This window comes from Dama dama, chromosome 24 (genome assembly GCF_033118175.1).
Source record: "Dama dama isolate Ldn47 chromosome 24, ASM3311817v1, whole genome shotgun sequence".
Lineage (NCBI taxonomy): Eukaryota > Metazoa > Chordata > Mammalia > Artiodactyla > Cervidae > Dama > Dama dama.
Genome location: NC_083704.1, coordinates 37,569,538 through 37,584,377, shown reverse-complemented (window position 1 = coordinate 37,584,377; position 14,840 = coordinate 37,569,538). Strand labels below are relative to the sequence as shown.

General features: G+C 43.1%; 1 protein-coding gene and 1 long non-coding RNA gene across 17 annotated transcripts in view; one reads left to right on the top strand and one right to left on the bottom strand.

The window, feature by feature from the left end:
* Positions 1 to 480: 480 nt before the first annotated feature.
* TAFA4 (TAFA chemokine like family member 4) overlaps positions 481 to 14,840 on the bottom strand; it is a 174,177-nt gene continuing 159,817 nt past the window's right edge. For both annotated transcript variants that reach the window (XM_061128111.1, XM_061128112.1), the window contains exons 5-6: positions 8,769 to 8,893; positions 481 to 1,884 (exon numbers count right to left, since the gene is read on the bottom strand). In XM_061128111.1, coding sequence (XP_060984094.1) covers positions 1,873 to 1,884; positions 8,769 to 8,893 — 137 coding nt within the window. In that variant the 3' untranslated portion in view covers positions 481 to 1,872. The remainder of the gene's footprint in view (positions 1,885 to 8,768; positions 8,894 to 14,840) is intronic.
* Positions 4,519 to 14,218, top strand: LOC133045775 (uncharacterized). 15 transcript variants are annotated; one of them, XR_009690338.1, is made up of 9 exons: positions 4,519 to 7,807; positions 7,919 to 8,015; positions 8,803 to 8,970; positions 9,073 to 9,789; positions 10,287 to 10,437; positions 10,535 to 10,608; positions 10,868 to 10,930; positions 11,254 to 13,684; positions 13,779 to 14,218. It is a non-coding gene; the product is annotated as an uncharacterized LOC133045775 (long non-coding RNA). The 15 variants fall into 15 exon arrangements; XR_009690349.1 differs by having other exon boundaries at positions 10,287 to 10,930; positions 11,254 to 11,586; positions 12,550 to 12,597; positions 13,301 to 13,684; XR_009690340.1 differs by having other exon boundaries at positions 4,519 to 6,723; positions 7,697 to 7,807; positions 10,287 to 10,930.

Below are 14,840 nucleotides of genomic sequence, written 5' to 3'. Positions count from 1 at the left end.
AAATGGCAGCTTCGATACCTGCCATTTTCCCAAATGGACTGTTTACTCCCTGGAAGTAGTTTATATCCTGGAATGAACCTCAAGGTGAAACGATGTCATTTTTACTTGGTCTTGTTTGGGGTAAAAGATCAGATGTGTGACTGAAAAACTAAGACATTGTCTCGTGTTCCATAAAATGTCATTTTAACTCGCTTTTTTTTTTTTAACAATGAAACATCTTATACTGAAGGCAGCAGAATGCATGTAAAACATTATGAATGTGCCTCAACTTAATTAAATCTTCCTACATTTTAAATTCTCCTTACTGCTACATAGGTTTTGGAGAAGAAACTAGGTAGTGATCTATATATAAATTGCCATATAGTAACATTAAACTTTATGTAAAGTTTTCACATTTATAATAAAAATTTGCAAGCCGAAGAATGTTAACACCAAGTCTTATGGAATAAAACAGTCACAAAAATGTGTACACCAAACACGATCAGTGAAACAAATGTTTTACTTACTGAGAATAACAATTCTGGTAGGCATCTAGTCAGTCAGATTCAAACAAAATCTAGCAAACAAGTAGCTATCACCTTTCTCCATTCCTTCTGCAAGAATAAAATCGAAGAGACGTAACTGTTATTGTTACAAACAATACGATAATATTATTTTCTCCCATAATTGTGACAGGACAGGGATAATCAACAGTGCAGAAAGTATGTTTTTGGCATTTCTTAACATATAAAATTTATCCCATATTATTATAGTGGTATCTGTTTAATAATATTATGCATTTAAAATCTGGGTCACTTGTCTCTAATACGTTTCTGCATGACAGCATCTGAGAATGTGTGGAGACACAGCTGCTGCAAAGTCATTTAACCAAAAAAAAAAAAAAACTGACTCCGATTTTACTCACATTTAAAAAATAAGATAACTAACAAATAAGGAGGGAAGGTGTAGGGCTAACTCAGTCACAATCTAAAAATTCTGCCGTTCATGACTTTTGTCTCTGAGTAAGCAACAGTTTGACTGACATAAACTGGATCTGAGAAATCACCCTTGATCTAAACAGAAAGTGTTCTATATTTTCAATGATTTACCTCTCTGCATACACTTAAGCCATAGAAACCCCAGCAGGTTTCCTTCCTGTTGTGTATCTGTCACGAGAGGGCTTTGGTTATAAACTATTGGGGTTGATACACTTCCTTAGACTCGGTGAAATGGCACACAGAAGTTACAACGGGAGCATTTTATTTCTGCTGCCCTGCCAAAGGGCCTTACAATGCAGAGAATTTAAAAGCAGGGAAACAAGTGCACACACAGTAACCCCACCATAAGTCCTTCTATTCCTCAAGGTTTATAAAATAAATTTTCATCACCAGTTAATCAGAGTTCATCAGTCTACATCTGCAAAAAAAAAAAATTTTCTGCCAAAATGTTTTGTTATCTGGACCCTTTCAGATGACCACCAACAGGGCTGAAGGAAAAGTTCACAGGAGGAAGAGAATGAGGGTCCTCAGAAGCAGGTCCGGGCTCCTGTGTAAATGCAGAAAAAGCTGCAGACCTAGTCTTCATTCAATGATGATCCATCTTTTCCAACTTCCAGTTTATTGGTCCAGAGTCTCTTGGAGGTATGTTCCTTAGGAATCCAGGTAGGATGACCGCTGTGTGTGTGTGGCGGCCCATGGTTGTGACTCACTGTAGTCAAGTCGCGAGGCAGTGAGAGCTGGAACAGTTACGTAAACACCACCATTCATAGCGCAGATGTGCCCGTGTGACGTGGGTAAAATCTCAGACAGTCTCCCGCAGAATCCAGGACCGCAGTCCCAACAGGAGAGAGCTGCAGCCCGCCCCTCCTCCAGCGTGGAGGCACCGCTCTCTCTGCTACCGTGTGACCTGAAATGAATTTTAAAAGTTAGCATTCAGCACCCTAGACCCACCAAAGGGAATCCTTCCTCTTAACAGACCCAGAAGTCCCTGTCTGTGTCAGATGTGTACAATTTAATAGTCGAGCCGCTTTATCTGTAACCAACCTCTGCCAATCAGCTGTTGACATCAAATTCTTCTTTATATTTGTCTTCCTTTTAGGTTGCAGAGGAAAACACACCCAAAACATTCCACAACATGGTATTAGGCCCTAGTTCTGCATCTTGTGGGGTTTATAAAAAATCCCAGCAGATTAGGTGCATTCATTGCTCATCAAGGTAACGCACGTATGCTAAGACATGCTTTTATCAACGGGACTAAACTTTTGTCAGATGAGTGCTGATTTAAGTCTGTGTCTGTCAGGATCAGAATTGCCCTCGTTGTATTTTTAAGGAGCCACTAAGCGCAAGGTAGTTAACTTTTGTTTTCAAAAATAGATTATTTTATAAAACTACAATATTTTCTGAAAATGTGGTGTTGGTTTAGACGCTAAGTCGTGTCTGACTTTTTGCGACCCCATGGACTATAGCCCGCCAGGCTCCTCTGTCCATGGGATTCTCCAGGCAAGAATACTGGAGTGGGTTGCGATGCCCTCCTCCAGGGGATCTTCCCAATCCAGGAATGAAACCCGGGTCTCCTGCATTGCAGGCAGATGCTTTACCAACTGAGCTATGAGGGAAGCCCTTTCTGAAAACCTACATCCATTAAAAAAATGTGTGGTTTCTTCCACTTATAAGCACCCAGGCTCACCATTACTTGGGATCTAAGAAAACAGGTCTGCAGTTTCTATAGTTTGATTTCATCATGTAATAAATTGTACAAGTTAGATAATCAATACACCACCTAGGAATAAATAGAAGCATAATATGTTAACCCGTCTACACCGTCAGCATAATTTTAAAGTAAATTATATTCTCTGATCACATAGTCATCATGACTACTTGATAGTCATCATCCAATCAGGTATGTATTCAAACTTCAGATATGCTTTTAACTGACATAGTCCTTTATTTTTAACAAACATAGTCCTTTTGTTTGCTATATAGTATTCTCAGCACAAATAGTATTAAAACCCTTTCCTCATGAACCTTAGCTAAAATGGGGTAGATATAGTTTTTCTGTAGAACACCAAACAGTAAAATATTTTCAGTTTTGCAGGCCACACAGTCACTGCTGTATGTGCCCTACTCGGCTTTATACCACAAAAGCAGCCATAGGCAATACATAAACCAGTGGGCATTGCTAGGTCCCAATAATATTGATTTTTGAATGTTCAAATTGAAATTCACAAAATTTTCGTGTTAACAAATACATATTCCTTTTGGTTTTTACCCAAACAATTTTTTAAAAAAGTACAACTCATTCTTTCTCTGCTATTTTAATGACCTGTGAGATAAGGGCTGCATTTGGCTCGTAAGACATAGCTTGCTGATAGCTAGTCTAGAGGAGAAGGGCTGGACAAATAGGTAAATTAAAAGTATAGCAAAAGGTGATATGGTCTATGAAGCCCAGGACTGGGGCAGGGAGGGGAGAAAGCTGCTATTTCACAGAGGCTTGGCGGGGAAGGAGGTGCCTACAGAGAAACTTAACAGACAGAATGGAGCCCTGACTACTTGAGGGCAGACCTGTCCAGGGAGAGGGAAACGCGGGGATTTCGGCCTTTTTCTGAGGGAGGCACAGAGGTGAGACAGGGAGTGTGGTTCCAGGCTGTCAACTCAGAGAGGCCACTTGGGCTTGAAGTGGTGAGAGGGGGAGCCAGCAGGACTGTGACCAACACAGGATGTGCGAGAAAGGCGTCACGGACAACTCTCGGGGCTTGGGCTTGGGCGGCCGGAGGAGGAAGCTGGTCATTTTCTGAGCAGGGAGGACTCTCTCTCTCAGCCTCAGGTCCTCGTCTGCTCAGTGAAAACCAGTAGCATCTACCGTCCTTAAGTTGTTGTGAGAGGGTGTGCTCGCTGCCTGTCGTGGGGTTAGTGCCCCAGGAACAGTGACTGTTGTCAGGGTAGGTCTTCCTGGATCTTTCTTTCATGCCTCTGTTTCAAACACAACCATCTTGCTAGTCAGCCAAGTAGCAGTCTACCTCTAGGATGGAATTCTCAAAAGCATCTTATTTGAGGAAGCTCAGTCTCCACACCCAACCCGTTTGGGAACCTTTCTGCACTGACGGTTGGATAAGGTACTTTCAGATTTAGCTGCTTTGAAAATTTTTGTCTTGCTGATTGTAGGTGGAAGGTGCATTGTTATCCTGGTGGATAAAAGGTTGCTATTGTGTCGATATTAGCTCCACCCTCATGTAACACTGTACCCCAAAGAGTTCAGGCTCTGGCTCTAGGGATCAGAGAAGGTAAGACTTCAGGATAAAAGAGTCACCTCGGCTCAACCTTGAAAGACAAGTAGGCTTGAGCAGTGGGAGGGGATGGAGGGGAAGGTGTGGACACACAGGCCTGTCTGGTGAGTGGCCGTGAAAGGCCATCCCAAGATGCTTATGTTCTGTATCTTCTAGCAGTTACCAAGGGGGATCCATCGATGGTTCCAGGGACTTCACCCTGGTGGCACAGAAAGCCAAGATGAAGGCAGGAACAGAGAGCAGGTAGGGGTCTCGAAAACTGGGGGTATATTGTTTGCTCATCAGAATCTCTCTAAGAACATTTGTTTTTAAAGCATGGTTTTCTAAACCCCATCCCAGAACATCCTAGAATGAAGCTCAAAATAGTTGTGTTTTTAAAAAGTTCCCATGATGATTGTTCCACAGCCACTGGTATCATCAAACAATTATAACATGGTGGTAGAGAGGAAAAGGATGACCTATTGCAGTAGACCAAGAGCCAGGGAGAAAGGTATCAATTAGGGACCAGTGAGGAAGGTACCAGGGGAGTCGGTCACCTTAGATCCTGAGGGAGAGGGAGGTGTGGAAGAGAGTGTCTTATACCTCCTACCTCTAGCTTTTCCAGTATGAAATACTGCAAATGCTTGGATACTTAATAGAAACTCTGAAGAACAAAAGGAAGCAATGGAATCAGGTAGGATACTTACACACACCATTGGCGAAAGAACTACCCTATTGTATGAAGTAGTCTTTTTTCCAGCTTTAGCACCACTATGTGGGGCTATATAACTATCGTGGGGACGGCCCTGTGCATTTCAGGATGTTGAGCTGCATCTCTGGCCTCTAACCACAGAAGTCCACAGCAACCCCCTCCCCAGTGTGTGACAACTAAAAACGTCCTCAGACATTGCCAAACATCTCCTTGAGGACAAAACTCTCTCTGTGGGAATCACCACTCTCAACCCATACTTCTTTACTCTTAGAGGTCTTAAAATTAGGAACATGTAAAAATCTAAAACTTCTCAAACTTCAACATGATTTGCTTGTATTTGCAAACAACAAAAAAGCCCTTCAAACCATTGCCTGTGGCGCTGAGAAGACACTGCACACTTTTAAGGAGCCTTAATACCGACAACTCAAATAGGGAGAAATGATTCAGCACGTTTAGCAATGCAGGAGACCCTGGTTTGATTCCTGGGTCGGGAAGTTCTGCTGGAGAAGTGCTAGGCTACCCACTCCAGTATTCTTGGGCTTCCCTTGTGGCTAAAGAATCCGCCTGCAATGTGCGAGACCTGGGTTCGATCCCTGAGTTGGGAAGACCCCCTGGAGAAGGGAATGGCTACCTACTCCAGTATTCTGGCCTGGAGAATTCCATGGACTGTATAGTCCATGGGGTTGCAAAGAGTTGAACACAACTGAGCAACTTACACTTTTCACTTTCAGGTAATAAAACTCAGAATTTAATTAAGGAAAATCAAGGCAGGATGTCAGAGAAGTGAGATTTCCCCCAACAAAGCAGTACCTGCCTCCTCTCTGGGGATATTGAAAACAATACAAGCAGAATCAACTCAGTGTCTGCCTTCCTGGTTAGGGAGCTGTCCACTCTCATGTTCCTATCTTCATCTGAGACTATTCATATCTCAGGTTGACTGCTAACTTTGCTACATTCGCATTTCAGTGGAAAAGAAAATTTGGACCTAGATGCCTGAGAGTAGCTAATCTTTTTCTTTTAGTCCTTCTGTTTTGATGCTGCCATGCATGGACTGTTAACGAAAACAGAAACGATTTTGCTATATAGTTAATAATACCCCCTTGAGACACGTAAGTGTTCTACCTTTATGGGACTGTGGTCTCACCTAGGGTGTGAGGTCCAGTGTCAATTTTAAGACACAGCTTCTGTGAGCTCGAAGCCAGTCACCACTCCACAAATGAATTTACTCTCTGTGCATAAGCTCCATAAAAGACATAAAATGTTTTATATAGTTCAAGTCACACTGACTTGGATTACTAAAGGAAACAAAGTTTTATGACTCCAAGATTATTCTCCAATGCTGTATCACAAAAAAGGAAAAGTAGCTATGTATCATGAGGGCTGGGGGAACTGTATTATGCTTCTGCAGCTCTTCACGGCGCTAAATGAAATGTCACTGCCATTGAGGATTCGCTAGAGCAAACTCCTAGTCCCAGCACATAGAGGTACAACACCCCTCCAGGCCCACTTCATGCAAATAGCCTCGCTAACTGAACGGAAACAGCAGGGAGCCCCTCAAGCAAGCGGCTCCTGAGATGCATTCTGTCCCAGGACATAGCTGCCTGGTGCTCAGTCTCTTATTTTATATTTCTGTGTTAAGAGTCAATACAAGTATAATCTCGCAAAACGTTATTTCTTCATCTGCAAGAAACGTGAAGAAAGGAAAGGTTTATGGTTGACAGATTTAAGACCCTAGCTCCTTGGCCACTGCGAGATCTGGATTTCGGAAGAGGTAAGGGAAGAGGGGCTGATGGGGGCCCACGGGAAAGGACAGTGAAATTATCTTAAGGCAGGACTTGCTTACCAGGCACACTTGGGTTTACCCAGATCGAAAGTTTATGGGAGTGGGTTAGAAGAGGAGCTGATAAAAATGATGGCAGTGTTGGAAATAGTGCTGCAGTGACCACTGGGGGTGCATGTGTCTTTTAGAATTATGGTTTTCTTAGGGTGTAACACAGGGAGCTCAGCGTGGGGCTCTGTGATGACCTAGAAGGTGGGGGGTGGGAAAGAGGTGACAGATGTACACATATGGCTGATTCACTTTGTTGTGCAGCAGAAAATAACACAACATTGTAAAGCAATTATACTCCAATTTCTTTTAAATGATGGCAGTTATTAACTTCCTTCCTCAACCAACCACCTCCATGAACTTCTACTGCCCTGCATAAAAAAGCATAGATCAGGTCATTTAACCTAGTGATGATGGCATCAGTAACAAGGACAGCTTAGTTGATAATTGTAATTAATGGTAAAATGGTCTTGATTGTGGAATTATTTTACCTATATAATAAAGAATAAATCAGACAACTTACTATTAATCTGAGATAGAATAAATATCAGCTAAAATTTACATGTAAAGTTTATTTTTAAATCTTGTTTTACAATAGTATGTTTTAGACTTAATCTTTTATTAATGAATCATTTAAATATTTGTAAGATCTTATTTATTATAATACCTGATGTGCACACATAGGAGAACTCACCTGTTCTAGCCTTCAATGGCTGAGAACTTGAGTGATTCAAAACACTCAAAGGGCAAAAATGTAAGCAAGGTGGGCAACTATTGAAGAGAGATTATATATCTCCTTGGGGGGCGGGGGGGGAGGCCAAAGCTGGCGCAGCAACCAAGACTAAAGTTATTCCGTTCCAGTGTGTGTAGCTCATTAGCATCCTCGACTCACCTGTTTTATGAATTTTTGTACAAGAAACAGTGCAGAGATATTCAGCCAGCTCTGGAGCTACTGGGTGAGCGACCAGCAAGGGGGCCCTGACTTCACCGCTCTCCTCCCAGACAGGAAGCGGACAGTATAAAGCAAGTAAGTGGAGCAATGCGTGTGAACTGTAACCATTTTACATGATGTGCTCAGAGATTCAGGGGATGTGACTCCTATCAGTGAAGGGTTCCCTGAATAATGGTTTCTTTCTAGAGAAGAATGGCAGAAAGCGCCTTCCTTTGCAGCTGGAAAAGCACCACAGGAAGAAGGACTAACCGAGGCTGAGATGGTTGGAGCAGAAAGAATGCAGGTAGGTACCCTGAAGAGTTATTTAGTGAGGGCCACACAAGCAGAGGTGAGCTAAGGAACACAGAGAAGTCACTCAGAGATTCGGGGGTGGACTAGCTGAGCAGATCTGCAATTCACAAAACTGACTCCATTCAATGGAGAACAGGCAGAAAGGGAAGCAAGAGTGGATGTGAGGATGCAGAAAGGTGGGGGGGAGTACCAGTCCCTAAGCCAAAGCAAGAGAGTGGACAGCAGGAGAGGAGAAAGAAGTTCAGTTTCTGGCTCGAGAACTGGGTGCAGAAAATGGAGTGTTTCAGAGACACAACGAGAACGAGGATGAATGGGGAGGAAACACGACTTACAAGGCTTGAATTGGAGTCTTCAGCCAATTCAGCCAGACTAAATCTCCTCCGAGGTGGCAGGTATTCTATTTCAGTGAGTCCCCAGGATGTGTGGTCTGGCCACGCTGGTTTGATGCACGGGACTGTCAACTCTGAAACCTTTACTTTAAATCGGCCCGTGAAGGAGCTCAAATGAATTCAGGAGCCCTGCTTAAGACAAGGGATCCCTCCACCAGTCATGACTCCATAAATCTGAAATGGAGGCTGATGCTGAGAAACGGGCTTTTCACAGGGCCCGAGTCGTAGAGGGGCATTGCGTGGGCAATGCTTTACCAACATAACGTAACCTCCCTCTCGGCGGCAGGATGAAATGAAGGGGGCAGGTTACAGGAGGCCGAGGCTGTGAAGTACAGCCGTGTTCTGTCTATACTTGCCTTGGTAGTTTTGACTTTGTTGCCGCTGCTACAGGACCAGCCCGAGTAATCGGGCAGCACTCGGCAGTCCTCTCCTTCCAAACAAGGGTCCATGTGACACCACCATTTCTGAATCACAATGGAAGCTGGAAGACAAAGGCCATGTAACATTTGTGACGCCGTTTCTTCCCTCCAAATACAGGCAACGTAAAGCTCAATGCAGGTTGGTACACTGGCTTCCAAGACTGCGTATGGGTGTCACCCTAAGTAAAGAATCCAACCACCCATATATTTAACAGAAAAACACTCTTTCTTTTTTATGCAGTTGGCTAACTGATTATGATGTAGGAAGTAAGGTCTCAAACTGTGCAGCCTTCTTTAATTTCTTCACCTGTACAATGGGGAGAGAAATAGAGCCTCCCCAAAGGATGGCAAGAGGATACAGCCGTTCTGTGTAGAAGTCCTGGCTGACTTTGCGCCAGTGACTGTGTTGTCAGGAAATGTTAACTGTCATTGTGTCAAGACTGGGAACAGACAGTAGTTTCATCCCAGAAGGTGCTCATCTCTCCATGCCATTCCAGCTAGGTGAGTAACCCCCTGAGTCAGCTGGGCCCCAGGTTAAGAGGGGGAACACTGGTACCCCTTCAGAAGCCCACATTCTCGGTCAGTTAGCCGGCTTACCTGTGACTTCCCTTCACCTCACCGTGCCCACAGCAGGCTGCCAATACAGTGATTCATGCTGGAAGCCCATGAATCAGAAACTAGCACCCCAGTTCTCTGAGTTTGCAGGTAAAGATGGTGATAGGTTTTTTAAGGGGACCCCCACGCAGAAGGCTGGTAGAGGACAAAGCTGGGGGTGGTGTGTATGGATTGGAGGTGAAAGTAGATTAACCTTTCATTGTTGTTTAAACAGTAACAGGTTGCTTTTTTAAAAAATACCCCAATGGAGTCTACCATTGCCTCAGAACTCTGAAAGTCAAGTTCAAGAAAAAGCAGGTGTTACACAAGCCTACCTTGGAGGAATCTGGACCACCACCATAAAGTAAGTGACACAACTTTATGACTTCCCAGTGCATATAAAAGTTAGGTTTACACTACCCTGTAGTCTATTAAGGGTGCAATGACACTGTATCTATTTTTTAAAAAAGCAAATCCTCAATGTATATATACCTTAATTAAAAAAATATTTACTGCTCAAAATTGCTAACCATCATCTGAGGCTTTAGTGAGTCATATTCTTTTTCGCTGATAGAGACTTTGAGGTATTGCAAAAACTGCCAAACTGTGAGACAAAGTGAACAAAGGCAGTTGAAAACCTGGTGCTGATAGACTCACTCAATGCGGGGTCGCCTCAGACCTTCAATTTGTCAAAACGCAGTATCTGTGAAGTACAACAAAATGAGGCATGACTAAATCCTAACAGTTACTTTGTCGTGAATGCAGGACACCTTGAAAATGAAGGGAAGACACTTAAGTAATTTCAAATTCATTACAATTCTAAGGTTAACAATGGTTACTTTTTTCCTGCGTTATTTACAGGAGAGAAATCTGAGGTCCAGTGGTGAGAAGCAACCTGCCCAAAGTCCCCATTTTTGCAAATAGCCAAACGGCATTTCAGCAGAGGTGCCCGAGTGCTAGGGAGTACATACCTCCTCCCCAGCAGAGGTCTCTACTAGAGGCAGCAACAACGGTAGGTAATAGAGCAAACGCGATGTGGCATGACAAGGGAACAGAGTGATTGCATTACTGGCTGAAGTGACGACTTACTGTACCTTCTCTGCATGCAGCCACCATTCCAGGTTCTGACCCAACACTGAGGTGTTACCCAGCAAGTCCCCTCCAAACCCAGAGTAGTGCCTGAGTAAGTCAGATTTGTGGTCCAGAACAACCAACTGCTATTGAAATCAGAAGGTGCCAACACTGAGAAAGGCATAGTGCTAAATGGGTTATTTATTGTGTCAGAGACTGAACTTGAGTGGAGGGACACACTGGGGTCAAGTCTCGGAAAGTTGTATTTTTTTTCAGCCCCCAATATCACAACAGTTTCACCTTAAAATTGTACAGAGCTGGGTCATTTTGAAAGCACTTTTATGTACTGTTCTTCTCGTGATTGTCCCCAGAACCTTCAGAACCAAGACAAGGAGGCAGATGGTTCCAGACAAAACACCAGAGCTTTCCACCCCGTGAGTAGTATCTGAATCTAGACCCTGTATCCATCAATCTTTCTGCTTACACCAGAGTTTAAGGTCATAGTTTAGATGAGTAAGCGCTCCACAGAGTTGACCATATTCATAGTGCTGACTAGTCACTCCTTATTTTCTGAATGCCTTAGTCTGGTCCCAAGTAGGTATAAAGATAAGTAAGAAGGGGTTCCCAACCTTCAATTTAAAATACTATCTTCAGGACAGAAAAGTTATAGAAATGTTGACAGACTTCGTTATATTTACACAGAGTTAAAATTGAACATGAAATACTATTCAGAAAAATCTTTCAAACTGTTCCACAGACAAACTTTCTTCCACTCAGCAGTGGAGACCTGTGTACTCCTGGCAGGTATCAGAGCTACGCGGATGATTCGAAAGAAGCTCTGACAGGTGGCTAGAGATCTAAGTGAAGGTAAGAGGGACGGTGAGGGGTGGACATTCAGCTGAGAAGGGTGGTCAGGGAAACAAGCTTCAGGGGCTGTGGAGGACAAGTGAACACTTGGTTTTCTCAGCAGTAGGAAGCTCTGGAAAGCTTGTGACCTTCCCTCAGCCAGGAAACCTGTGTCCCTAGAAGATGAGAGATCATGCAGAACAAAAAGAAGTCTGAGAGAAAAGACCAGCTGAGGTGAAGTGAGGTGAGACGTCCAGGAATAAACTCCCTTCAGAGCAGAGAAGTGCTAGTACCTCCTCACTGGATCATGGGGATCCAAGACAATGCTGATGACAAATCTAAGAAAGGATCTTGAGGGGGAAAGATGATGATGGATTCAGGCATTCATCACAGACAAACAGGCCAATTCCTAACTACTGAATTGCCTAGTGTTTTGTTTAAAGATTGAACTGTAATTTATTTTAATCAATAAAAGAAGCATATATTGATACCATGAAGACCTTACGAAATCCTTTACCACGATCCTTTCATTTAATTGGAAAACACAGAGAGGAATTTCTAAAGACAGAGTCACTGCTGACTCCTCCTGGAATGTAGAAACTGCTACTTGTAAAAAAAGAAACCCTGTTCGTATTTGATAGAACACAAAGAGGGAGGGGGTCCCCTAAGTACACGCTGTATCCAGGAGAAAGGTTTCTGTGAAAGACTTAATCCCCAGTGTTCTTTCAGAAAACAGAGACACAGTAAGGGCCACCCCGGTAGCCAAAATACAAGTTTCAAATTCCTTTAGGAGTTAAGAGTTGAGGAAAGAACTCACAACGAAGGGGAAAACCAGGCAGGGGGTTGACCTGACAGAGAAGAGAGAATTGAACAGCCTGCCACTGTCAGCTCGGAGTGCACAATGGGTGGGGCTGTAAGCTGAGACAAAGGACTCAGAACTAGGATTCTATTAAAATAACTCTTGAGAACATCTGCCCACTTAGCTGAGTCTTGTCTCCGCAGGAAAATAAGTTTGTAGGAGGAATACATTTTTTTTTTCTCCCTGTTACCAAGTACCGTAATATACTTCAAATGAGAAAGTTATCTTGTCACTTCTATTTTTAAAATGAAATTCTTTAAAAAGCCCCATGCCTTCCTGACTTAGGAAAACACAAAATATCCCTATCTCCAAGCTGCCGAGCTGTAACAAATTTCTGGTTTTATGCAGGAAAGGAAATTTTCAAAAAGACAGTGATGCTCCCGTTTTATGGTAGCAGTGAGTACTTCCTGTATGTTCTCTTTTGGGGGACAGTGTGACAAGGTGGCTACGTAGCTAGGTAAAGCTCATGTACTGTCTTTTTCTCTGTTGTATAAAATAGATGGATGTTTTTGGTTTCTTGCCCTTGTTCCAAATAAATATTACTCAATACATACTCTGTTTTCTTTAATACATAATTATTTAGATAAGCCCACCTTCAAGTAAGACTAAAAGGCTCACTTCTCTATATCTGGTCTCTCCATTGTTGATTTGTTTTGATTGTTTTTACAAAGCGTTAAGGCTTTTCTAAAGAAAAGTGTGTTTCTACCCTGACATTATGGACAGAAAGGTTTAAGAATACATCTTCCCCAGGATATGTATCCCCTGGAAAATGGAAACAGTCACTGGAAACAGTCACAAGGACATCAAAACAAGAAGAGGCTTTGATGTATTTCATCTTTAGCTATTTTGCTCTTACCTGTGTTCTTTCAAGACACCTGACATGTTCCTTAAATAGTAAGCCACTGATTAACTTTCAAGAGAGGTAGGTGGAAAACCTTGCCAATAGATATTGCTTGATATTCAAGAAAGGAAGCTATTAGAAGCTGACCCAGGTAACATACATAAAAGCAGTAGCTGGAGGACTATGATTTTTTTGTTTTTTAAGGAATCTTTTACTTGTTCACACATTTCACCTATGACCCAGTATTGTTATTTCCAGAGTATGAAGCGAGGCTGTGGATGAAGATACACACTCCTCCTCTGTGATCTAAGATGCATCTAAATGCCACCCCACACAGCAGAGACCCTGAAGGCCGGGCTTCTCGACCTTGGCACTCCTGACATTTGGAGCCATCTAGTCCTTCACCTCAGGGGTACAGCCTGTGCATGTGAAGATATTCAGCAGCACGACCCTGTCCCCCAGCAGAAAGACCAAAAGCATCTCCAGACATAGTCACGTGTTCCCAAGCTGGAGAAAACCACGTGTGGTTGAGCAACAGTGGTCTCCCGTCACCTACAGTTATGATCAGACGTGCTCGGCCCAGAATGAGAGGCTTTGCTAGTTCATCAAAGCTTTGCCGGGTGAAAACACAACTCACTCTAAGTAAGTATCATGTCACCTCTAGTCCCCGTCTCCCTTCTTCCCCCAAAGGTAATTCCACAAGTCTAACATCTGCATGTCTCTCTGTCCCCTACAGACACACACATCCTGGGTTCACCATGACACCTATGCCGACAATCCATCTGACCTGTCAAATTCAGAAAGCACATTTTTCCTTCTGAGAAATCTCAGGGTATTTGATGTGAACTTCGCTCACAGCATTTCCTACCTTTCTTATTGGCAGAGCCTGCTTCATCCACTCTCCTTGAATACAAATTCCCAGACGGCAGGCAGGAAGTCTGAAAATTTGATTTGCTCTCAGACCTTTACTATCACAGGCCCTGTGTACACCTCCAGCTTTGCCTTCTACCATTTCTGAGCCAGACAAGCTGCTTCCACTTCCCAAGGTTGGCCCCGCTCATCCTTGGCTGCCCTACACCCCTGCCCCTCCTGCTGCATAGCAAAGTCAGCCCCAGGGCTTCGCATGGGTACCTCCCCCACCCTTTCTCTAAGAGTCCTTCACTTACTAGACTTGAATTATCTCTCTTGCTTATTATTAGCAAACTCTGGGTTGAAAACAGGACCTCCAGCATCTAGGACTTGCCAGGCACAAAAGAGCTAAATTAAAACTAGATAAATACACACACATATCCTCCCGACTTTCTTTAGTAAAGGATACTTCATTGTCATTTAGCTGACCAACACCGAGAAAAACTCAGAAAACTGCTTCATCATTCGGGTGGTACAGAGACCACAGCTAGTGACAAAACCGTGTGAACTCAATCTTAAAGACAGACCCCACATCTCACCACACAATCCACAAAGCCACAAAAGATGTCTTCAGGACACGCAGTAACTCTTATCCTTAACTAATAAGCAAAGTCTGACATCTCAGAAGAGGCATTGGGACATTACTAAAAGAAAGAGAAAAAAAAAATGCCTTTGGAAAGTAACTGTCTTCTAGTCCTAGGCTTTTGTCTTATTAAGCTTTTATAAACCTGATATTTAGAGAGCATTCAGTTTGACAAAATAAGCTTCATTGTACTACTCATTTATCTCATTTTATCATAAAACATCCAGCATTATCTCTATCGGGCTGTATTTTGATAAATGTGTAGAATACAGTTCCTACCACAAAACAACCTTGTCTATGCCAGTA